This window comes from Anticarsia gemmatalis, chromosome 20 (genome assembly GCF_050436995.1).
Source record: "Anticarsia gemmatalis isolate Benzon Research Colony breed Stoneville strain chromosome 20, ilAntGemm2 primary, whole genome shotgun sequence".
NCBI lineage: Eukaryota > Metazoa > Arthropoda > Insecta > Lepidoptera > Erebidae > Anticarsia > Anticarsia gemmatalis.
Genome location: NC_134764.1, coordinates 10,162,753 through 10,190,320, shown reverse-complemented (window position 1 = coordinate 10,190,320; position 27,568 = coordinate 10,162,753). Strand labels below are relative to the sequence as shown.

Below are 27,568 nucleotides of genomic sequence, written 5' to 3'. Positions count from 1 at the left end.
TGAGATACAAGCTCAGTCTCAGTCTCAGTCTCAGTCGCAGCCAGCACGCGCTGCACACGGCCGGCTACATACTGCGGGCACATGGCAACACTATCAATATCACTAAGGTGAGATACAAGCTCAGTCTCAGTCTCAGTCTCAGTCGCAGCCAGCACGCGCTGCACACGGCCGGCTACATACTGCGAGCACATGGCAACACTATCAATATCACTAAGGTGAGATACAAGCTCAGTCTCAGTCTCAGTCTCAGTCGCAGCCAGCACGCGCTGCACACGGCCGGCTATATACTGCGGGCACATGGCAACACCATCAATATCACTAAGGTAGGCCTAGATCTTATTTGCTCGGGATTCGAACCTGGAACTTCTGAGAACCAGTTTATCTCGGGCAGCGATATTTTTATTTGTTGCCTGGACTGCATGGTTGAAAAATTGACACCACAAACCACGCACACTAACTAAAACGAATACTTACTTTAACATTGCAGGTTGACGACATATCGGAATGGCTAGACCCTCCGCCCCTCAAACGTACAAGCCCCGACTCTCACCTCAACAAGCTACAAGAACACACCACAAAGTCCCGCAAGGTGGAGTCTCCCGACGAGTACGACGGCACTCTGCCCTCCTTCCTCCGCAACCAGTCCGTGGAGGGGCTCGAGAGTGAGTACAAGCACGACGTGGACCCTCCCCTCCCGTTCTGCAGGCATATCAGCATTCCAGACAGTACGGCAGTCCCTCCCGAAGAACACGAAGACACTGACTCCTCAGACGATGAACTCCCACCGACTTGGCCCAAAAACAAAATGGACGTCGATCCAAAACATTTACTTAATACCATAGTCAAAAAAACTGAAAATTTTCTACCAAACAGATCGAGTTATGACGTCACTGATGTTGTGTTACGAAACGCGAATGTAAATGAACGAAAGATCAATGATGTTGACAGTAGGCGGTTTAATATCGACCATTTGACCAGCCAGAGTGCTTTCATGGCTGAGGGAGTCAAAAACATTGTCAAAAATATCGAAAAGGAAAAAGCTCAAGAAAAATCTGGATTCTTCCCTAAGAAATTACTATCACCGAAACTGAGTAGATTATTTAAACCTAATACTACAGAAGTAGTTAGAAACAAAGAAGACGATAAGGAAAAATCTAGAAGTAAATTCTTCGTACAAAGACCTGCTTCACCGAGTAACATAAGATCTTATAGAATACGACCTTCGGACACTGACAAACCAGTTTTAAACAACGAAGTTTTGAAATCAGATATAAAACTAGCCAACATGGGTAAGCCTATGACGCCTACTTTCCGGCGACATTTAGACAGGAACGATTTTGCCGACGGTAGATTTAGTTACAGGGACCGACGATCGAAACCGGACGATACGAAATTTATCGACATTGGCCGGAATAGGATAAAAACACCGGTCAATTCTGTAGAAAAGACTACTAAATTGGAGAGAGGGGTGCCTGTTAGTAGAAATAATGCGACTTTAGCCACAGTGCCGGAGAAAAAAGGAGATAAGGGTAAGTTAAGTGATGTTGCGAAGAGAAGGGAGCCGGGTATTTCGCGCAGTAACTATGTGAGTCTGGCCAGTCTGAAGATCAATGGGAAAGGCAAGGACGTGAGTGAGGAGTCACCTGTTGAACGTGTTATATAAATGTATAATGACTGACTGGGTGATGTTAGGTTAGGTTATGTTTTAGAGTTGTGAGTTTTGGTACTGGACGCTATCAATCAGTTTAGTCTTTCTTCAAATTTTAAACTCGACTTGCTGTCCTACCGGATGTAGGATACAGTATTTCACATGTAGCGACTGCCTATCGGACCTCCACAACCCAATTACCTAGGTTATAACACGATAATTGTCAGACTTAGCTTCTGACTATTGGTAACGACTGTCTAATATCTTCAGAAATGATAAGACATTACCAACAATTTAATGATCACCCATCGACAGAACAACCTCGGCTAGAGTAGCTTTACCTCAGAGATCGATCCGTGCGGCTATTGTTATTTGCCACGAGCTCTTCACAAAAGAAATTATAGTCATAAAATAATATTACTAAGTCCAAATGTCAAAATCTCGATACGACACATCGACCTCACATGACTCAGTCAGTCCTTACAAATAGTGCAGTTAGTCTTGCCATGTTGTACCTAGTTGTTATACAAATGTTGATCCTTGTACTTACTATCTTAACTTAAGCTTGGCCGACAGATACGTGAGAAAAGTTTACCTTATGAGGTTTGGAATAAGGTTCAAATTTGAGGCGGATCTGGGACTTTGGGGGAGGTGATGGGGTCTTTAACACGTTCGGGGTCTTAAATACATAGATGGGACATACATAGGGGGAGAGTTAAGCTGTTTAGAGGTGTCTTGAGATGTTAAGGGTGGATTGTTTGTCTAAGCTAAGGGATTCGGTAAGGGGTAAACTTCTGCTTGTTTTGCACCTAACCCGGGTATTATGTAAAATTACTAAACTTATTTGATTTGGGAGAAATTGTATGCCTTGTTTCCCATGAAGGGTAGACGTCAGGCGACTGATTGTAAAAATATCAGCCAAATCTCTTGATAGAATGTTTTTTTGGGGGGATAAGATCATATAGAGAAAATAGAGTATTCCTTGTTCCACCCTCCCCTCCTAGATCCGCTAGTGGTTGAAATTGTTTGTAAAACACATTGTTACTTATGTTACAATTTGATATAAGGCTTGTTTATGAATCTCGCTTTAATCAGTACATATGGGTGATGTTTTCTACTGAAATGTGCGTCTGTGTGAAATTCTTATGACCATTTTGTTTAAAACTATTTATATAGATTCTGACTATCAATATCAATTCTAAACTGTACTGCTTATTTATGTTTCCATACAAAGAAGTAATATCATCAACTCCAATTTAGTAATTCAGATGTATCCCATTCTGGCAGTGCCTTGATAAAAGACTGCACTGTAGAACTTTTGTAAAATTTGTACCTATACTCGGGATATTATAAACGTTCGAATTACGTCAGACTTCTCGCTCGCACTTTGTCTTATGAAACTGGAACAGTGTTGCCATTAAAATAAAATCTCTGCTCTTCTGCAGTGGTTCATTTGATGAGTATATTTGGGAAGCTTGGCTCTGCGTCAATACATGGACAGTATTGGGCAGCGTAATGGATTACATTTAAATACCACATTTAAGTACGAAATATATCTGCTAATTAAAAAATGTCAGCGTAAAAACAATCTATATAATATTAATCAATTATTTTGATGTAGTATGTATGTATGTATAAAATACTCGTCTCAATGTGGTCACGCGGCAGTGCGAGTTCTTTAGCTTTCAAATAGTGTCAATTAGAAAATATAAATATGTATGGCGCTATAACACAGTAAACTAACCTTACAAGCAGTGTGGAAACTACGAATAAACGTTTCGATGCATCAACAGCTCAAAGTGGATATCAATCTTAACTTTTAAACTCTCATTGCGTCTTTATTATATAATAATATATGGTTAAATATGGTATGTACCGCAAATATGTCTAGTTCGGACTGCTTCACGTTTCGGCGCATGTTACACTGGCTGTTGTCGCAAAATGAAATCGTTGTAGATTGACTTCACGTAAACTAAGCTGAATTGCATTTTCGCGTTAATTTTCGCGTAATTTTAAATAATGGGTATCTGTCACCGTGAAATCTAATTTGCGCCAATGTCAATCTATGTATAAAACTTGATATTTAAAAGTGTTCGGGTTTCCACACTGCTTGCAAGCTATTATACTGTGGCAATACTTTATAAATTATAATAATTATAGTATTGTTGATATTTCGGTGCCACTGTTTGGTGTGCACTTTTATAGTCGTCTGTCAAACGCGACTGTTATGAGTGAATTAAATTAAATTGATGATATATAGTATACTATAACAGTCTATATAGACTGAATTTCGACCACGGGGTGTTATATTTTGCCCTTAAATGTTAGCATATATTTGCGAATTCTACATCTTGAACACTTCTGCCTCCTTTCTTAAGAAGAAAACACATTTAAATCGAAGTTTGATCTTAAAAAAATGTGGGACTAAGCATTTTTTTGCAAGCACCCACACTTGGCTAGCGTGATGGACTTAAAACCTAACCCCTCTCTCGTAAAGAAGACCTTTGCTAAGCAGTGGGTTCAATTTATAATTATATGATTAAAAAATCTATAAATATGAATATTAAAAATATCTTTGTTAATAAACGATCAGTATTTGCTTGCACCCCAGAGTAATTTGAACTCTAGCTACGAGTCTATAAGATTCAAATTTCGCTTGAACATTTGTTATGATAGTGTCTTAACGGTTATACGCAAATATACACACGTTGATTTCTATTGTAGTTGAATTTGTGTAATGTTTTGTAATTACATAGAAAATAGTAGTTAGAACTGGTGTTTGGGAATGGACGCACTTATTCTAGATAATTCTTGCGGATATGTAGACTGTCTAAGTAACGATTAGCTTATCCAACACGACAGTTGTTTTCATACATTTCGAGTCGCCCATAGTCAGTTGCGCTCACCAATCGGTTAACAATGCGGGTTAAGCAAACCTTGATGCAGTCCTTCTATAGATGGGTGACCGCATAGTGGTAGTTGAACTAGGCGTCTACGTGCTTCGGAGGGCACGTGAGAAGTCGGTCCCCGTCGTTGTCAATTAGAACGGCCTGAACAACTTTGACACTAAGTTGACCACTAACCATACGATAAGAAGATACATTTGCTGTCATTATCTATTGGATAGGCTATCCGGAACTTATTCACAAGTGAAACTGATACACAATAGGGCTATCGAGTGAGTTTTGACAAAAATGTACAAACAATTTTGCACTTTGATACAATTTGTAAAATCATAATTCTATCAATTTTATAGAAAGTTCGAGACAATTTTTTACCAACATGAGATACCTCAATTAAATTCCAACTTCTTCTCTTTTTAACTAAGCATATTTACTTGTTTATAAATATATAAAAAATTAATATAACTTGGCTTAAAACATTCAAATTCCGTTCCGTTTTCCATTCCCATTAGAAACTTAAGTCCCATACATTCTGTCCATCAGATTGACATATGAACAACAAAAGTAAATAAAATCATTAATAGTTATTTACCTGTAGATTTGATTCTGTGCCATTTATATAATACATAATATATATTATGATGTACAGTTACAATATACTTACTGTTGTCTGTACTTTGAAATATGGATGGTTTGATAGATTCTACGTATATATTAATAAAAAAGACTTTTTGATAAGCCACCACGCTAGACTTTGTAATGTCGAAATTGTTTTTATTACAAACTGAAACATTTTATTAGGCACTCATTTCATACCAACGAAAATACGAAACTGACGTCACCGTATTTATATACTAAAATGTGTTATTGATATTGCATAAAGAGTATCCGATTGGGCTATAGTCAAGTTGTCTCATTGAATTGTGAATACATGAAATAATCTATCGACCCATCCATAGGCAAGTCGTTACCTAAGAGTTAAATGTGAAAACAAACCACAACACTAGAAATAAGCCCGGTTTCACTTCTTATGTAAAACTGTCAGATAGCTTATCAGCCGGCTTACTTTTGACAGAATAAGGTTCGTTTGGAATTGAAAAGTACGATTTGACATAAGTTCGAAACTGAGTCAATCCCATTCGATTATTTTGCGATTAAGCCCACAGATGTCACTTTAACTAGCAAATAGTGTATCTGACAGTTGCGACATGTGAAACTGGCCCTTAGTTATATGACAATACTTTAACTGAATTAATTTATTAACATTTAGTATGACTAGTTGATAAGTCTTTATTATTATTGTTTTGCTCTTAAGTCTGATTTGTGCTGACGCTGGGTGCCATGTTATGTTTGTAATACAGAGATTTTTTATTATTCTATGACTGATATTAAAAGAAAATAATGGTCATTTTTTAAACTCAATGCAAAAATCTTTAGAACAGTGCTTGAAGGTATGCTAAGTCCCCAACCCCCACTTCGCTAGCGTGGTGGTCTCAAGACCTAACTCCTCTCTCGTTCGGGAGGAGATCTTAGTCCAGCAGTGGGTAGGTCATGGGTTAAAGAAACATTAAAACTATATATTACAATTGTAAGTTTCGCGTTGCATATTTTAAATCTTAATACTACACAGTTATAGACCATATATTTTTTCATTAATTCATTGTTTCAGTTTAAATTCTAAATATAATGTTTTCTTTTAGTTTCAATCATAGTATAATTGAAAAATCTGTACAAAAATCATTTTTGAATTAACTCTTAATATTTTACGTTGGACTGTATGTCGCGCTCATGTTTTACCTTATCTGTGATACGTTTCGTTTAAAACGCTGCAATAACAAGTATTATAGGTCTTTTAGTTTTTAACTCGAATATTCTAGACTTTTGGTTTAAGCACTTGAACGCCAGTGACGTTTACAAGAACACTGTCTTACTAATAAACGTAGTTCTGATTTAGTTAGTGTTTTGTCTTGTTCACTCTTAAACTGTTTTCAAATTGATTGAAAGTGACAAAACACTATGTCACTAATCAAACCTTGCAACGTTTATTATTATGACAAATGCTAAAATTATGTATTACGTTTATGACTTATGGACCATCCTTTGTATTGATAAATAGCTCTATCAAGATGTATTTTTAACGTTTGACATAATATAATTTTTTATTCCTAGATTATCTGTGAAAAACGTCAAATATATCCCTGAAAACATAGTATGACAGCTAACACTGAGTTATCCGTCTGGCAACATTGAAATTGGCGGAATCATCGCCATTGTAAAAAAAAAATAGTTTGACAGAAGATTCTAAAATTAAATTCTTAATTAAATATTCATACTTAACTATACTTAGTTTGATCATTAATTAAATATTTATCAAGTGTTTGATAAACTTAAGTCATATAAACGTATACGTTTAGTAAACGCTTGGCGTTCAATCAGAGATATAATATAACAAACATTAACAAGCGTAACAACGATTATTCCGTCTCCTGCATTCCGAGCGGTTTGAATAGTTTTTTTGTATCTGTTTCTAAGTACAAATGAATAAAGGAATATATTCAGTATGTGTATTTTTATTTTTAAAACCTAAAAAACCTTTTATTGGCCAGGAACTAGTTATAGCAAAAGACAATCTCAACAATCTTAATTGTCATAAATAATTCAGCTACTGCACGACAGATGTCGCTACAACTAACAAAACTTAAAGTTTGTCTACGACCTGAACATTCTAATTTCAAAAGATCTATGCAAGCCTGGTACTTATTCTGAATCTGTATAAGAAATCGCTTAACTTGTGAGCGGCTCAGAACATGTAGACAACACCACCAAGTAGTTATGGTCTCCTGGTAGGTGTGGATCGTTTTCCGATCAGAATGAAGGGTAAATAAAACAAAGGACTTATATTGCTTTTGTAAAATTGTATTTAAGACACAAGAAATAAGTATTATTATGGAAAAACAAAAAGCGGGAGCGGAGCTGCTAGTTAAATTTAAAAAGAAAACCAAAGTCAACCGTAAAATATTCTTTATTTGTAAACAAATTCGAAATTGGGTATTTAAATACATCGTAACGTAGAACATAGAAAATATATGGCGTTTCCAAACAATATGATACAAGGACTAATCTAGAGAATACAACACAATTTATCGACAAAACATTATCGACTTTATAAACATAGATGTAAAGTCTATAATTGGTTGCAACCGTTTAAATCACAGAAACCGCTTATTAGATTTTATTATGAAAACAATATTTGTGTGGTATTTAGACAGCTACTTGCTTTCCGAGGTCTATTTGGTAGGACAATATGAAACCGACTCTTATTTCTATTGAGACTAATTTAATTTGGTTAAAATCATAATAAAAGGATACTGACAAACAATATCATTGAATTTTTTTGATAGACAAACAACTTAGAGAAAATGCAATAGCTAAAATATTTAAACGCAAATGAAATTGAATGTCTTATTTCGAAAAGGACACAATGACATATCTTATAAGGTTACTTAAGTCCTTTTCGAAATAGAACCATACCATAAAGTACTAAAATTAATATACTTATGTGAAAGGGTCTCTGTGATTGAAATAATTGTGGTAAATATATAAAAAGTAACTACACAGTAGATAGGAATAGTAAAGTGTGATGTAATATTGTCATACATTGGACATCCAAGGTTCTCGAATGTTCTCAGTGGTAGTTGATGGAAAGACCGTTATCATCTGTTGTATTCGTTTTGTATTGAAAATGGATAATAAATTATAGTTTTTAAAGTTGTGCGTTGATAATAAGCGTATTTTTGAAACCATGCACAGGTATTTTATAATTGAGTAAGATTCAGTTTCACTAAGTCTACTTCTGAATAAGTATCGTTTATGTTATCAGATAGATTTTACACAACTGTCTTCGTCTTATTATCTACCGGATAGGCTATCCAACACTTATCAATAAGCCATGAAACTGGACCTTTATAGAGTACTTAATTATTAAAAATCGTTACAGTTTATTTAGAGATGCACTGGCATCTTCATTCATACATACATATACATACTTAGAAAGATATTATATTATTAACACAATAATATTAGACAAACTTCTTTACTTTATAACACGTATTCGTATCGAGCGCATACGTACACGTATGTACCCGTACACGTATACGCACACAATATCGTGAAAACTTCCAGTAAAACGATTTTCAAGATAAATAATACTTCTATTTTCAATATAAAACGAATTGACAATACGGTTTTAAGTAATAATAACTTATATTTGAGAACAAAACTTATATTAATCATTATTAAGAATCACAACGCGACATTGTAGGAATACAGTAAGTGCTATTACAACATATGGACGTGCTCAGTTAAGAGATAAAGTACTAAGTTATCGAAAAATAACCGATATTGTCTTAACGAGACAATTCTATATGTAACTATTTGTGTGCATTTTATTTTGAGTAACGGATGTCGTAAAAGCTCGATTACGAGAAACAGCAAATTAAGGCCCAACGCAAATCAGAGGTGCGTGGAAGATACGAAGAATACATCAATTAAAATACACCTTAGCTTCTATGATATGTGGTTTAAAACTTAGCTTTAGGACGCGTCGCGTGCCGCGTTACGTTCTATCTTTGGTATGCCGTCGAACACTTTCGCTGCTAACAACGATTGGTGTTCAGATTCAATGTGTTAACTTGGGCACTGAAAGTGTTCATCCCATTTCATATAAGTTAAGGTATATTTTATTCTTAGTACCATCGCCGCGCCTCTGCTGATTTGCATTGGCCCTAAGGCCACTTCGAGGCGACGAGTAATTTTGCACAAAGTATTGACTGTTTTGAGTTTCTATTGTGCAATATTATTGATCTTTTATAATTATACAAGGTATATTGAGTTTTTGTAAATCTAGGGGTGGTGTTAAATATACTATTGCATTCGTATATGTTGATTGGCTATCGATTCATATTTCATCTCAGCTATTTCATCACCGATCGCAAAGGAGTGTAATGTGTCTAAAGTTATACTTATTTAAAGCTAATACATCTTCAGTTTATCCATGTAAAGGTATAGGCATCTAAACAAACTACTATCAAACACAACCAAGAATAAAACTGTGTCAGTCACACAAAACATTTTTCATACATACACATAAGCGTCCCTCAGATTCCCGCCGAGATAGATCGAAAACCAATCCTTACCGCATTTTGATATCATATTTATACCAAGAGGAAACATACATACGAAATAAACAACACGACGAACAAAAATAACTCACACAATACTCGAATAAATTTCGCTGTTTCTCATAATCGAGTTTTCAAGAAATATTCTTTGAACAAATCATGCGAGACATCTAGCAGTGACAATTTCGTCCACAACACCGAGACTGAACGAATGTAACTAAATATTTATCTAATCAACAACTAAACTAACATGAATCGCACTAATATCGACAACTCCTTGATTTATCCGACAACAATACGACTTGAACTTGTGTTGATGGATAAACATTTATATACAAATAGATAATTTATATTATAGTTAAGCATCAGTCCCCGGTATATAGCAATAAACGTGTTGTAAATGTGGATATATTTCATATAACTCTGATACCCCCCGCGTTATAACAAGCATAACGATACATACGTTAGTTGCTAGTCTACCTCCAGAAAAGTAATTATAAAATAAATCGAGATAATAGCTCATGTGTTCATACACAACTTACATTATTTTTTTGCTTCTGGCAAGCTATGCCTTCATGTCAAAATATCTAACTGGCAAACGGCGCTACTAAGAAGAGATTTAAATCGTATATCATAAGTAATATCACGACTTTTATCCCAAAGGGATATGCAGAGACAAAAGAACACCACTTGGTACAATCCATTATTAGTTTATTGCCTTTGGTAAATAATGAATAAGACATCTTCAGATATATTAACGGAGTTAATAAGTTCAATTAATAACAAACGCTAGATAACAGTATTGCCACAATAAATATCAATCTATCAACACAATCAATTTCGTAACTCCACCGTCTAGTGTAAAACTATATCAAAAACCCATACAAGTGGTCTATAGTCTAAGTAGTCTATAGTCTAATAAATCAGGTATACGTCGTTACACGTTACTTACACATAGTTTCAGACATGTCTTTACTTACGCTACGCAACTAGGACTCGCGACTAACGTTTTAAGTGAGCTATGCGCTTAGATAAGATGACAGCTTATAAATACTTTTTGAGCAATTTTTATTTGTGCGAAGTGGAATTTAATAAGTTTAGAGGTTATATAATGATTTTTTGACATTTGGAAAGGAAGTAGTGCTGTATGGATGTTTTCGTTACTTTAAAATCAATGAATAAATATCATTGGACAAGGCAAACACGGTCTTTGATTCCAAACTAAGCTGTGCTTGTATTATAATCTGACCTTTTTTCTCCCTTTACAAGTAATGGACACAAAGTACAACCAGACCCGAAACAACTATTTGTGGATACCGCAAATAACTGTTCCGTGTGGTTATCAAACCCACGACCTCTTGATGTAATGGTATCGGCGTGGGGACCTTAGCCACTGCGCCACGGAGACAGTAAAAAAATGAATGTCAAATATTGAGAAAATTAATTAAAAATTATACTTAACTATAAAAATAAAGATTTGTCTGACTTTAAAAAGCTGTCATCTTAAAAAAGCACAGAAAACTAACACTCGCAAGGAATTTCGAAAAATAATTTTGGAAATTTCTTCCGAATGTTTTATTATTTATTTATATAATCTAACGTTTTTAATTATTAAACGTGTACCGATATAAACATGCATGTGCGTGATATGTGCTATAAATTTACTAAGTGAATTTTACCTTATAATTATCAACAACGTAAAATAAAAGACGAACACAGTCTTATTTGGGGCAAAGAGTTAGGTATTGTTCGTTGACATACAAGTACATACGTATTTAAATAAGCAAAAATACTATAAGAATCAGAAGCTTTTATATGTTACAAAATGTAATTTCGTTAACCTAATTGTACGTCCCAACCCGCACTTGGCCAGCGTGGTGGACTCAAGGCCTAACCCCTCCCTCATTACGGAAGAAGATCCTTGCCCAGCACTTGGGACATTAATGTGTTAAATTTATAATCGTATGTTTAAAACTCTATTCTAGTTTAATTTATAAGCGATTAAACAGTATCGAATACGCATACCTTTTATTCTTGTACCACAATGATAAATAAATTTCGGAACGAAAAGCAAGAAAAGCAGAATCAAATCAATCATTGAATATACCTTATTCTTTGATATAAAACATCTAAAATACATTATTTTTCACATACCATCTTCTGCTTACATCATTTTTCATATGCCTTAAAATTTCGAGTGGCGCTTTCGTTTAAAATACGGCACATAAATATAAAAGGAATGAAACTACTTCATCCTCTACAAATGTTTGAAGAACCCGCAAATAATTGTTCTTCATACTTTGTGTTAGTGTTTAAATAGCACTCGCAATACATCCCGTGTTCGTAACTTTCGCACAACGATCACCTAAAACTGACCTTTTGAACTGCTTATTTAGGCTTCACTGTCTAAAAATAACCATTGGTTATCATAAACGAAGGAATTTCGAAAGTCTTTGAATCATTCATTTTTTAAAAGAAACCAACACAATTGATAAATGTTTATTTTAGTTTTGCAAACTTTTATCAATTGTGTTGGTTTCTTTTGAAAAAATAATCGAAACTAGTTCATATTCCCACTGTCAATGTTACCCAAATGATTCAAAGTTACCCAAATTTACCTTACTTAATTCACGTTTAAAATTTTCAGCAACTGATTCTTATAGTCAAAAACATAACAATATTTGTAACTTCTGGCTCTATCGGTAAAAGCATTATTGGCAAGCGCGAAATATCTAAAAAGCGGACATTGCTGCCATAACATTGTAAGATATATAGCAGTGCCATCTGGCGGCGAGTGCCACTAACGCTCAAGCAGTAAATAGTGCTTTAGTGCTCAACAAAACTTGCTTTATTACCTTTAAAGTTGGCAACACATAAACTGCAGTAGTGGCAACACTTATGGACATATTTTGATTAAAGTTTTCAATTGTTAGAATAAATAAAATGTCTGCCTGCGATTTAAAAAAAAAAATGTTATAGTTTGGTATAAAAAGTTATTTTTATACCAAACTAAGTCATGACAGAGATCTTTTATCGGTACGTTTATTAACCAACTAAATAACGAAACGAGTTGTCCTGTTGTTTGTTAGTTACGAATACTTCTAGAAACAATAAATTGAATAAACTACCAAATATTTTTGCCAATACCGCGTGTTTTGACTGGCAGAAAGCATAAATGCATAACTGCGTCTGGTGTTATATTTTGCTACATATTTTTGCCATTGCTGCATATTATAACGCTATTAAGTAATTTGGCACAGACACTTCCAAACAACGGCAACGATATCCTTCAAGCAATAGAAAAGCATAAATAGACACATATACAATACATACATAGTTATGTATCTATATGTTCTAAAACAACGCTATTTAATATTCATAGAGTGTACGAAACAAAAGCTTCCTTGATTAAATCTATTATATTCAGCGCATGCCGATAGAGCCATATTATATTATAATACAAAAAATATTACATACGCATACGTTTTGGTAAAATCTTTCGGTAATATAGTCCCTAAGGCTTTCCCTTCCTATGCCGAATCGGTCGCGTAAACCGTCATGCCGCATAAAGGGCTTGTACACAAAACTGCGATGCGACGCGACGCGAATTCGCAACGCAGAAAATTACGACACGAATTGCTGCGATGCGATTTCGTGCGGCAAGGCGTCTCCCACGGTGATCACTCAGGGTGAGGGGAATGCGCGTGCGAATCAATTCGCAAGTTATTGCGATGCGTTGTGCGAGCTCGTAGATTTTTACGATGCGATGTCGCATCGCAGTATTGTGTACAAGCCCTAAGGCGGTTTGTTCGCGCCGCGACTGAGTTGTTTGAGACTGAGACTGTAACTTTACTTTAGGCTTCGTTACGGTCTGTCTCCTGTCTCTATCTTGCTTGTGAGCTGTTTCATATGCATGACCTAAAGTCAAGTAAAGATCACAGTCTCCGGTCGTGGTTTCCTGGCGCTGACTGTACGTCACCAAATGTCAGCGTACGAAAAAACTATGCCTTAGTGTCTTTCCAACGTATATAAATCTTTTGTATTATAATATCATTAATTTGTATTTACGTATAAAAAATTGCACAAATAAATAATAAGTAAGCGACGAATATTCGGTTACTATCTGATTATTATTACTAATATCCGATATACGATAGAATAGTAGATATTCAATCATACGAAAGGAATAAAAAATATCACAACTATTAAAAAAGGTTAATTTTATGAAAGAATAGGCACCGAATACCGTCGCTTTGTCAAATATTTAAAAATATATCAATAGGTGATTGTTTGAAGAGTGAAAGAGATACAAATATAATGTATTCTAAGGTATATTCAGTGGGTATAACAACATCTAAACGAGTAACTAAAAATCGCACATTAGCTATGAAAGATATCACAAAATTTTCTTGCGACGACAAGCTTTACGTACATTTTTGTGTCGTGATATCCTAAAGTCACAAATACACTATGGGACGAATGTCGCACAACATTTTGTGCTGCCAGCGACGTCAAATGCAGTTGTGTGAAATTATGAAACGCGAAATAACCCGGTTTCGCTTGACATGTAGCAGAACATGCCCCTAGTGTATCCGCGGCTTAATACTTCTAAGTTACTGTATTTAATCATTTCGGAAATAAAACATTCAGAACTTGAGTATAACATAATCCCCGAAAGAGTTGTTTCATCTTAAAACAGTAACTTTGACGATTTCAACTTTGCGAAATGAGTTCATAAAGTTCATATTTTCGGTCATTTTATTCCGCCATTTTTTCTTGTGGCTACTTCATAGCTAATATGCGACGTACCTAGACAGTAAGTCGAGGCAAAGCATAAAAAAATATCTAAATAAATGACTAAAAAGTTCGACTACGTTTTATTATCATTATTCGTTTAGCACACGTAAGTAAATTCGTTCCAGCTCTTCCGATTGTTTGACCTTGTTATTTCATTTGAGGTCAATTAAGACAGTGCTTGGACCAACGTTTTGCACAATTTTGCTATTTTTTGCTCCCCAACTTGCATAGACACTATCAATCTTCGACAGAAACCTTTAATGTCGAAAATTTGGCTAGAGTTTAAATGCTCCCTACATTGTTACAAGGATACCTTTAATTGTAAACTAGTTCCATCGTCACATTGACAATCATGTCGTATGACAAAAGAATTATAAGATTTAAAAACTTTTTGGAACATTTTACATTCATATTATTCAGAATCGACATGTAAAGAATGGGTCTTTGTAAATTTAGGCATAGATTTTAAACCGAGAATGAATGTAAAATCTGAAAACGTAGTAAAGATGCCGCGTGCACGCAATACGTACGAAGGGTGCACGTAACATACGTACGCAAGGTACGTACGAACGTATAGGTGCCGCCAAACAACTTGAACAATTTCGCTACATCTTAGTGAACGATTTTTAGGTCAGTTTAGGTATAATAGTTTTGCGCAAAGGCGAGGACGTTTCAGCTTCGACCACCCGACTGGTATAACAGCCAACCAAGTGACCACTGCACTGGGTCTACATTCTGTTTACTTTCTAATACAGCAAATTATGTTCAAGTTGTTTGGCGACGTCTATACAAACTTTTACAATTACCTAGGTATCTTGTAACAATGTATTTTCCTTTCTTAAACCATTTCCTTTCATTCCACCTCTCTTTCCATTTAGCACCGACTTACTATAAGAGGAGCTGCTATCGCTCTAACAAACGGTTAGTATTGGACTAGTGGTGCGAGGCGCGGACGACTCTTACACTGTATGAAATATTACTTCCATACAAATTTAGAATAATTAAAAGTTTTTCTTGAAATTTTGGGGATGAAAATTCGGATGAAATAACTTTACATTACAAATGTATGAAATTATTAGTTTCATACAAATTTGTATGGAATTTTAAATTATTTATCTATTTTTTTGTCAGTGTGTATGAGTTTAGTCGTAGCCTCGATGAGATCAAGACTATGTTAGGTGTTTGTGCTTATATTATAGATATTGCTAACACTTGGCACATTGTTACACGTCTATAGTTCAACTTTCTAACGATAGAGGGCGACTATACGAGCAACATTGACACTGGGAGTGTGTTGCCATGTCGCGACATATTACGCTTCATTTTATTTACTCATTTGTTCGTGCCATGTATTTTTTTCGGCTACTGGCTTTACATATTTATGTAATGTTGCTCACATAGAAACCCCCCCATTTAGGGCACTAGTGACAGTAAGTATTTAGAATTTAATTTTTAAACCCTCTCATGTCTTAGAAACATTTTAATACAATTTTTAGAATATTTTTTCTTCATAATTTCAAAGTTTTCTATCTAATATATTAATTATATTTTAAAGAATATAGCTAATCTCTTTACACAAATGATTGCACGTTATAAATGATTAGGCCCTAATACCTATATTCGAATACATTGTTAAAATTTAAAACATTATTATTGAGCAGTTTAAACATACGATTGTACAAACTCAACAATTTGAAAACCAACGATGTAAAAGTAGATTTCATTCTTTGAACGAAATCGAGAATAAATAATTTCTATAAGAATTTCACTAAACAGTTCTAAAGTTTGATAACACTAGGCGTATCATGTAATGTATCTGTATAACTGAAATTTCAGCAGAATATTTCTAATACTTTCGCACTTGTACAACCAACTTTATTCTTTAGACACATTACACGATACACCTAATTGTATACCCACCTTAAAAGTCCCCACCCTTTATACAGGATGTTTAGAAAGTCCAACACAATAAGTCCAATATCACTTGTCAAGACATGAGAGGTAGTTGCTTGTGCGTTCAGCGCGGAGGCGAGGCGGCGGCGAGGCGTTGGCGGAGCCTCGCGAACTTGCCGTGGACGAGGCGGAGCTGCGCGCGGAGCCGGGAGGACAGCTCCCTCTGCAAAGCTTGCACTTCTACGAGCTCTCGCCTCAGCTGCTGGTAGTCCGAGCGAACCTGGGAACACTCGTGTTGTATGATAAACGTATGGGTGTATGTCAGCTCCGGCTAACAGCAAGGTTTGACGTCACAATATACAGGCTGTTTGTTTTTTTTCTGACGTTTATTTTAAGATATATCGTGAATTTTGTTTATGTTTATTATCAAACGATTGTCTGTTGTTTATGTGAGTAGATATGTAGTACTTTTTAATAGGAAAGTTAGTAGTTAGTTTAACAAGTTAGTCGGAGTTGACTTATTCTTCATTGTAATTGACACACACAAAAATAATCTAAATATTTTCTTAATTCTTTACTCAGACAACGAGTAACCAAATATAATATCAAAAGATTCTGAAACGTTACTCAAATTAAAGTAACACTTAAATCACTTCGACCTGTATTGACAGATTTTTTTCTAAAAGCAACTCAAAATTGAGTGACATTTGAAATATTATACTTTAAAATGATTATTAATTAGTTTGCACGTGTCAATTACTTTATAAGGATAGATATAAACAATGTAATGGCATGAATATGGTCGCCCATACTGAAGTATCCACTGATGGCGTTGTGAACATACGAGTATATGAACATAATATATTGACAAGCTGGACACTCGACACAAATACTGTATCATTTATTTAGATAATACGGAATTTTTGAAGATTTCGTAACTGCAAACCATAGCACCTAACCGCCGTGGCTAGGAACCGTACTCTTAAATGAATATATGAATCCAATAGCGATCTATATGTTACTATTAGAAAGAGATAGACAATATTGTGCCATCTCTTTCTCAGCATGGAACTTGAATCGCTTTAGATTGACACAGTGCGATGCAATCCTTGATCTCAGAATGGAATATTTGACGACGTAATACGTATAACTATTTCATTAAAATACAAAGTTTTATAATAAACTATTGCAGAATTAACGTAGTGAGAGTTACTGTAGGACTGTGAAGCGAGTATAGCTACCTATTCTAACTAGTACTCCTTCCATCTTGAAATAAACAGTCATGTATTTTAGTGAGATTTCTTATTTATCATTTGCGAGTCTTAGCTAGTAATTTGTACCAGTCAAATACGTCTAAAAGAGTATTTTATTTGTCAAAGCTGAGGCACAATATGTCACCTTGCTGAATAATAAACGTGAAAGCAACTGTCAGTCTGTCATGAAAGTTCATTTCATTATGTCTAGGACAAAAGGGCATAATACGAGACTATAGACATTTATTTACTAAACTAGCGTCTAGCTTTAACATCGTGTAGATAACTTTTTGAATTTGTACATACATACAAAAATTGTTATCAGTCAGCCCGTGACCACGGTCGATGAAATTTGATCGAAACATCGGGCAATAAATAAGGTATCCTTACCTATAAATATTCTTCGCGCATAAGACCCGTTGTAGATCTTAATAATATACAAGAAGATGTTTAAAAGCTCCTAAATTGGCAAACACAATAAAAATAAATTAATAAGTATACACCTTGTATAATAATTACAAAAATATCGACCCAAAAATTAAACTAAGCTTTAACATAAAAGACATAAGGTGGAACAGATTTGCAGTTACGAAATCATTGATTCAATTATTTTTTTAAACCGAGTAAGTATCGCTTATTATAACAGCACACAGCACTACTAGCTTACTAAGACTCATGGTCCCTTTCATGAGTTTTATGATCTAATGGGTAATGTATGGGGGAACTGACAAAAAGACTTTCAAATAATGCTATCTCACAATGGAAAAATCAGCCACCAATGGGCTGTTAGTATTTCTTTATCTGTCTTGTAAATAATTATAAAAAAACCTAGAAAATACCAATGACATCACAACGTGTAGCATTTTAACGCAAAGTACGACGCAATTACTCTATACTCTTTAATTTCAAAGTCCCTTTGGAGATGCAAAAATATGCGTTTTACTTAAATATTTTTTATAATTTTGTAATAACGAAAACGTACCTATAGACAAAACCTCCTCTAACGAGTACCATTTCAGAGAAATTTTCAAAACACCCTTCAAAAGCAGTGTGCTGTTATAATAATCGTAATGTTAGCCGATGGTCTAACAGACCGACATGTCCAAGCGAGTGAGGTCACGACAAGCGGCCTCGACTGCAGAGGCTTTGCAGGCTTGCACCCGGTACTGCGGACAAGCCTGTGCCAGCTATATACCGAGAAGCATGAGGTTCTGACTTGTTGGCTCCCTTGCTGCACAAACTAGACGATATTCGTTGTTGCACTGATGGAAAAACGGGAAAACTCTTGGTCGGTCCACTGATGAAATACTGTAGGAATTTTGGTATAAAATTGTTGGTAAGTTATCAAAAAGATTCGGACGGTTCATACGTTTATACTGGCTTGTTGTATTCTTAAGTACTAAAGTTACGAAATTGTTGTACAAATTCAATGGTTCCCAACCAGTGGTCCGCGGACCACCAGTGGTCCGTGGAAGTCAAAATACAGTCCGCGTATGATTTTAAATTTTTAAGTATGACTATTACACTTTATTTTTAATATACTTACATAGTGGTCCCTGCTAACAAGAATAATATAATAGAGGTCCTGGATTAAGAAAAGGTTGGGAAACCCCGTACTAATTAATGACACTGCAATGTACAATGAACGAGTAAACATATCTGAATATGTTTTTTTTAAATCTGTCTAAACACTCCATATCCAAAACAACCTACCCGTTACACGTCCTAGCCTGGTGCGTCACTACTCCGAAACTAATATTTTAATTGGAAAACAAGCCTTTCAAATATCAAATCACTTTTATACTCTACTCAAAATACTCAGCTTGAAAAACTACAAGAGCTATCCAATCTGCTTCTGCTACGAAATGGGATCTGGAAATAAAATGTCCTACTTCCTTTACTATATCTGTGTGAGTTAAAGGCAATCTCAAATTGGTAGCGGTTTGATTTCCCCGAAGGCATCCTCGACAACTCTATAGTAGAATGTTTGTCAAATGCATTTAGAAATATAACTGCTACGATGACTAATGTTTTATCAACGTTAGCATCGGCGAGTCTAAAAAGGAAGATTATTTATTATCTGAGTGTCAATACAATTATTCGGAAACACACGTTTGGGCAAGGGCTTAACTAAATATATCTAAGTAGAGTATTCAACGGGAAAAAAAAGGTCTTATTCTAGGCCAGTTATCTATTCGCTGGCTGCGTCAAAGATCAACTTATCATGTTGTAGGCTTGCATTTGTTTCGGCACTAATCGGCATAGCCGGGCGGAAACCGCAAATATGTAGACGAATGGTCGAAAAAGATGCTTCGCGACATCGCCACGCCTGAAGGTTTAACGATAGGACCCGAAGAAACTATCCCATTGACATAAGCCGAACAAATGAAGTAATTACTTCGAGTCGGTTTTGTTGCTCGATAAATACTGCCTAACAAAGTAGCTACTCTAGATCTACGAGTAAATAGCTACCAATTTCATTACATTTCAGTTGAATTCCTCATCACAGAATACCATTCAAGCTTGGCTCGCTATTCAGCGCAGGTAATTCCGCGCTCAAACGAACAAGTGCAATAAACATATGAAAATAGCCGTCTACCCTCACTCCACGAGATTTAGGTCGACGGCCCACGAGCTTCTTTTGTTAATATTTTAGTTCAAAGAATATTATGTTTCAGAGAATTTACTTTAAAAATTCAGTAGGTATGAGATCAAACATATCAGGAGGGATTACTGTTTATACAATTTTTGGTACAAATGTATTATGTGTTGTTCAAGGAGCGCGAAATCCAAAATGTTTTGTTAAACAATTTTGATGTTCATTTTTCATTCTCGACTGTATTCACAATAACGGTTTTATGTCTGACACCGTTTATTTCCTGGGTGCTAAAACTTTTACGATCCAGACTTAATGACTAGAGTTATTTCACTGAAGTACTAATTCCAGAAGTTTATTTTTTAGTTAAAAGCTAAATTAACCGCATTAAATACGTCTACCTTAAGGTAAAATAGCATGTGGGGTATTTTGACATCATCCTGTCTTATTAGAACAGTATTTTTCTTATAGAGTTAGATAATATTTAAAGAGGTTACGTTCCTTGGAGGATCTGAATCTTTCCCTTACAGAAATAGGGAGCCTGGATAAAATATACCTATTACAGGAAAACGCGGCAAAATTCCAAAAAATATTCCACAAAACTCCAGTATTTACATAAGCGTTAACAATAACAATGAGTAAAACTGGCTTTGAGCAAAATTTCTTAATACATAAATATATTTATACATTTCTTATTTACGTATCCCGCGTCTGAAGGAAATGTACAAAAATTCGTGGAAGCCATTTTACGACCCACTGTCTCGGCATGTTATTAAATAAGGATATAGAAAATTGGTACTTGCAGCTCTCTAGAAGGGGAACGAAGGCATTCGCCCTACAGTATCATAATTTAGTCTCGTAAAAAAATCTCTGCCGACGTCGTAAGGAGCAAGGAAGACATTTTTGCGAAGGAATTTCCGACGAAGATTTGAATTGGTTCTTATTATGGGTATTTGTATTAAAGACTGTATGATTAAAACATATATTTGGAATCCTTTATTTTATTTGGTATTGGTCAGTCAATTCAGTCATACAATAAACAAAAAATAAATTTATATCATTGGATAACTCACTCACGGTCATTTGATTCCAAACTAAGCAGAGCTTGCAGGTAACCGAAACTGATAAACAATTTAGATCCCATTTTAATGGGATTTCCTTAAAAATATCAAGTAAATCGGTTGTTTTGCAAGAATTATCGAGAGTCCATCCATCAGTGCAACATTTTACCAAAAATATTTGTTAATTTAAATACAAAATATTGATAAAATGTGTGAAAACCAACAAGCCATAGCGACATGACTGTATAATCATAGATCTGACCTGCAGGCGACATTATCGCATCGCTGAAAAAGTAAATATATAGTTTATACATAAATATCTATACGTTACATAAGTACCTGATATATTGTGGTGCTGTACATTATATTATATATTATGTTATTCATTCTATGTTTTGTGGACATTGTACAGGAAGAAAATAGCAGCAGGAACACCTACGTTAATTTAATTAAATGTGGTTTTTTGTTGCAGAACTTTTCGAATTATGTTTTCATATTTTTGTAATCTAGAACTTTGTTTTATGTCACATTTTATTCCTTACCGATTAACAATTACTTACTTAAATCTTATGTTATGTGTTGTACTCATACAAGCAGGCAAATATGCAAGAAACACAAGGAAGAGATATTTGCTCGATGCCTAGCAAATGGCGTTTGGCGGTCTCTGCGGAGAGCAAAGCGAGATTTTAGCAAGACACACGATATTCAGCCCGAAAGTAAATCTTTCAAAGTAAGATCTCCTTGCTACCTTGCTACGTTGGTAGTGGTAGAGGCAAGTGACTAGAACTTTACAAGTTTGTAGATATGTCACGGTTTTTATCTATACTAATATAATTACGAATATTATAATATACTATATATAATATATCTATACTAATATTATAAAGCTGAAGAGTTTGTTTGTTTTGTTTGTTTGAACGCGCTAATCTCAGGAACTACTGGTCCAATTTTAAGAATTATTTCAATGTTAGATAGCCCATTTACCGAGGAAGGTTATAGGCTATATATCATCACGCTACGACCAATAGGAGCAGAGTACCAGTAGAAAATGTTAGAAAAACGGGGAAAATCTTGATTCTCTCTTATGTGACGCAAGCGAAGTTGCGCGGGTCAGCTAGTAATATTATAAAGCCGAAGAGTTTGTTTGTTTGAACGCGCTAATCTCAGGAACTACTGGTCCGATTTGCAAAATTCTTTCAGTGTTAGATAGCCCATTTATCGAGGAAGGTTATAGGCTATATATCATCACGCTACGACCAAAAGGAGCAGAGTACCGGTAAAAAATGTTTCAAAAGCGGGGAAAATTTCACCCATTCTCTCTTATGTGACGCAAGCGAAGTTGCGCGGGTCATAAATAATATATTTGAATACAACAAACTGCCACTTACAAACATAGAAGAGCTCTATTACCAGTGAGTAGTGATTAATAATTCAGTATCCGAGCGCAGACGTTCCTAGGAACAGTTGGTATAATGTTCTAAATACGTCTGTACTGTGTATCGATCGTGGCGGTGCACTAAAACGGGAACTAGAGATAACTTGCAAATTGAATTGTTGTACACTTGTACCGGATTGGGTAACAAATTACATTGTTTTGCCAACATTGTATGATATACTAGCTGACCCGCGCAACTTCGCTTGCATCACATAAGAGACAATGGGTGAAATCTTTCCCCTTTTTGTAACATTTTTTACTGGTGCTATGCTCCTATTGGTCGTAGCGTGATGATATATAGCCTATAGCCTTCCTCAATAAATGGGCTATCTAACACTGAAAGAATTTTTCAAATCGGACTAGTAGTTCCTGAGATTAGCGCGTTCAAACAAACAATAAACAAACTCTTCAGCTTTATAATATTAGTATAGATTAGTATAGATTGGCTATACATCTGTAAATTTGTGGCATAACTTTAGTAGCGAATACTTTTGTAAAACGTTATATTGTGGTCTGTGTTTCAAGCTGTTTCGAGCGGGTTTCATGAATGATTTTGGGATGTAGCATTGAAAGGACGCTTAAGACCTTAGGAGGGCTTGAAATTTTAAATTCTTGGAGGACTCAATGACCGTTTCTTGATTTTCTAGCTACAGCGATCAGCTAGTGTAGGATTGGGATCGATTAAAAAGTTCAATTGGAATATTTTTAGCAGCAATTCGAAAGATGTGGCTTTGGCCAGAATATAAGGGTAGCCCCTTACTAGCTGACCCGCGCTACTTCGCTTGCGTCACATAAGAGAGAATGGGTCAAATTTTCCCCGTTTTTGTAACATTTTTTACTGGTACTCTGCTCCTATTGGTCGTAGCGTGATGATATACAATCTATAGCCTTCCTCGATAAATGGGCTATCTAATACTGAAAAATTTTTTCAAATCGCACCCGTAGTTTCTGAGATTAGCACGTTCAAACAAACAAATAAACTCTTCAGCTTTATAATATTAGTATAGATATGACATCGACAATATAAACGCTAACGATAACGTATTTAATATATTTCTGCCTTGCCTGAAATGTAGGTAATTCCCGGGCCGGTGTTTCAAATTTTCGGTTCACTTAATTGTAATTGAATTTTTCGGTTACAAAATTCTCAGTAGCGTAATTTTGTAATGTACGCTGTAAACGGCAATAAGCTTAACCCTTTTAACTTGTGATCAGATTATATTCCGTGGTATGTGGGGTTAATACAAACCCTTCCTTTGCGTATCCACTTTTGCGACGAAGGGCAATGTTGAAATAATGATTTACGAAGTGATTTTTTGCGACGAAAATTATTCAATGGCAAAGACAATAATATTTTTAGTACGTAGTTTCTACTTAGCGCCCAATACTAACTTGATAAAGACGTGATTTTATTTGTTTATAACTATCAAAATATACTAAAACAGACATCTTTATCAACGTTGTCATTGACAATACTGAAACAAGTACCTAGTTATGTGTATTAAAACTAATGTTGATAGTCTATGAACGCTGAATCGTACAAAACAAATGTTTGTGACCAAACACGTTGTTTTAGGACAAAACTATAGTTTTAGAGCCCAAACAAACCCTTTGTGATTGTGTGGTAAAACAATATGTTTAGCGGAAACCTTGAGGTTTCATTTGAGTTAAGATGCGCCACTATAATATAAAAAATCTACGAGTTAATTATCGTTAATAAACTGTATTTTTTATACTACGCTAATTAGCATAATAAATACGGGCGTATGAAAAGAACAAGCCTTGAATTGATTGCGGTTAATTCTCACCAGTGTCTTTTAAACAGTAGCAGTAGTTTTGAGTAGTTTTTATTACTCGTAATTTTTTTCTTGAATTGAAGCATTTTTTTTTTAATTTGAAAAGTGTATGCGACGTTCTATATTGGGCTTAAATTTTCTATTTAAGAGATACTATTGCATTAATTTTCCTACTACGGGAATAAAACGTGTCATAATATGCTGTTTACCTACAGTACATACTGTGATTTTCCTGCACAATGTCCATATAAAGCTACTATTAGGAAGCATCAACATGCCTGAGCACCGAATATGTTATAAATCAGTACGTTACAATGTTACATTGTTAGCTGTCAGCGTGACGTCATTATATAGACGTGACTCAGTGCATCTGGTATTCTGTTTACTGGTTGAGATCTCCTTGCTGTTACATTAGTATGTTGAATACCTTACAAACATATTGAAGCCCTAAAATTTTAAAAGATTTTTAAGGCTTTTACTTTTTTCCTGGTTAGGTTATATGTATTCTTTATAAAAATTCTTCAATTCTTAATCAATAAAGATTTAAAAAAATAAGCATAAGTCTTGGAATTTAATTATGTTGGAAAAAGACAACACTTTTAATAACCATACAATATTCTTCAATCTATAAACATCTTATGAGTATTTAAATAATTATTTGATAGTTACAGTCAACTAAAAATATATTATAATCTTTAATTTACACATAACAATAAATTAATCAATTCAAAAGTTATCAAGGAGACCTCAACAGTGCTAAATACATAAGATTCAACCACAAGGCTGTTCCCACTGACCTCCGAGACAGATTTGAGCAGATTCATGAGGCACATGTCCTGTGTATCGATGGGCTCCACCAGCTCCTTCTCCACATTGTCCATCTTCCACTCCATCAGGTCCAGCTGCTCGTCGGTGCGCTTCACCTGACACATGCTAGATAATCAGTCTACTACTCTATCAAGAGTTGGAGGCAAAATCTTCTGAATTTTACTGAAAATGTAAATTCTTCTGACTAAGGGTAGGACTAAATATTTGAGAGATATACAAGTTTGTGCATGGCTTTTGTAATGAAATGGATAGACAAGGGCAGGACCGTATAAAGTGGTGTGCAGTGGGGGAGGCCTATACTCAACAGTGAGTGGAAACTGACTGATTAGATAGATAGATACAAGTTTCTAATGTTTTAAATTCAAATTCAAAATATCCTTTAATTTGTTAACTTTGTAAGTTTATGTGAAGTTTGGATTTAATACAAAGATTTTAGACATAAACACAGTTGTGATCTTCATGGTCAAGTCAGAAGTTGCCAGTGTGTCGATGATCTTAGGATGATTTAGCAGACTACTAATATATAACTAGTGAAAAACTTTGGGAATTACCATAGTTTAAATTTTTAGTTTCAAAGAATAAGATGTATGTAAATAATACCTATGTAGTTCTGTCTTACTGACTAATCTTAACAATAATATCAGTGATATGACATATTCATATGATTCATTAAAATTTTTGTGAAGTAATTATTTCCAAGAAAAGAAACTGTTAGTCAACATCACACATAACATCTCTTTTATAGATAGTGTTTGTATCAATTTTATGCATAAATTAGTCTAATAAGATACTTGGCATGGTTGACCACCCTCCAAATTTGGAGTGCAATGAAAACTATATTAGAGCACTGTCCAAAATGAGAGTAGAAGGCTGTCTAATCAATGTTACACATAATTATGAAATATACCTCCCGAAATAGATAACATTTACGTAATTATTCTACTGTACTATAAATAATTTTAGCAGTTCAGTAAATACTTGTTTAGCTTGGTACTTATTAGTATAATTGCTCTCACAATCTATGTTATACAATGTTAACAACTTAAGCGATAATATTGACCTTTCAACTCGGAAAGTAAACAAAAATACACCCCTTTTTTCCCTCCCACTAAATAAACACGAGTAAAAAATATTACGGAATATTCTCTTTCCTGAATGAACGCCACACATGAGCGCCAATTATAACACTTACATACTAATATTCTGTTATGAAAGTGTAAAAGGAAACGCAGTTATGCCCTCTTCACACAAAATTAAACAAATACTTAAATATTCTTGCGAGCCTAAGTAAACAAAGTATTACATACAAAAACAACGGTACCATTGCATACATGATTCATCGCGCTATTTTTAAGTGACATTTAAGTCATGAACACATGATCCAGACAGCCCTGCGCCTATAAACTCCAGCAGTTTATTATTTATAGGGAAGATGCGGCTCTGTGACCTACATTTTGATTCCGCTATTTAACTGTACATCATAAACAAAATTACAGTAAAACCTAATTGATTACTCACCGTCTCCTCGAGCTCCTCCACAGAAATCTCTTTTTCAGTCATTTTTGTGATACACTTGTAAATTTTCTAGTCAAAATCTAAACGAAAACAACAATAGTCTTGAGCAAACCGACCATTTTCATCTGTGAAAATGACATTTATTGGAAATGTCAAATGATCACGATACGAAACGTTGCTAAACGTCACACCGCCATTAATTTTTATACCGAAGGCATGCGTAGAAACGAAACGTTTTACGGCGGGAAAATTTAAAAAAATATTAGTGACATTATGGCAGTGTCTTTGTAACACTGCTATTTTATTGATCTCTAGCTAAATAATTTACCAATATTCAAAGTGCGTTGCGTATTGACTGTTTCACTACCTAGAAAAATGTAAATGCTAGTTCAACAAATAAGACCTTTCGTATTATCTGACGAATAGGGTATCCCGGTAATGTAATGTCCGTAAGTTTTTAAACCGGCCTTTAGCTCATTCTCTTGGTTTCTCATATTACGGTGATACATATATATTATAGTAACGTATTTTCGCCAGTATACTACAATATGTCCGTAATCACATCGATTACCCAAGCGTCAAGAGTATCATGAAGCATTGAGCAAGTGAGTCAAATTTAATTATACTAACATTGTATTTAATTACCTTCTTACTGCTTATTAC

The 27,568-nt window shown here is 34.8% G+C and overlaps 2 protein-coding genes across 4 annotated transcripts in view; one reads left to right on the top strand and one right to left on the bottom strand.

Annotated features, from left to right (window-relative positions):
* LIMK1 (LIM domain kinase 1) overlaps positions 1–7,110 on the top strand; it is a 28,635-nt gene extending 21,525 nt beyond the window's left edge. For all 3 annotated transcript variants that reach the window (XM_076127524.1, XM_076127523.1, XM_076127525.1), the window contains one exon: positions 488–7,110. In XM_076127524.1, the coding sequence (XP_075983639.1) occupies positions 488–1,663 (1,176 nt within the window). In that variant the 3' untranslated portion in view covers positions 1,664–7,110. The remainder of the gene's footprint in view (positions 1–487) is intronic.
* A 447-nt stretch (positions 7,111–7,557) lies between these two features.
* Positions 7,558–27,035, bottom strand: LOC142981535 (uncharacterized). The gene is made up of 3 exons (XM_076127530.1): positions 26,909–27,035; positions 25,360–25,485; positions 7,558–16,701 (listed from the first exon to the last, which is right to left on the bottom strand). Exons 1-3 carry the CDS (start codon positions 26,948–26,950, stop codon positions 16,546–16,548), a joined length of 324 nt encoding a protein of 107 aa, XP_075983645.1. The 5' UTR covers positions 26,951–27,035; the 3' UTR covers positions 7,558–16,545.
* Positions 27,036–27,568: the final 533 nt, after the last annotated feature.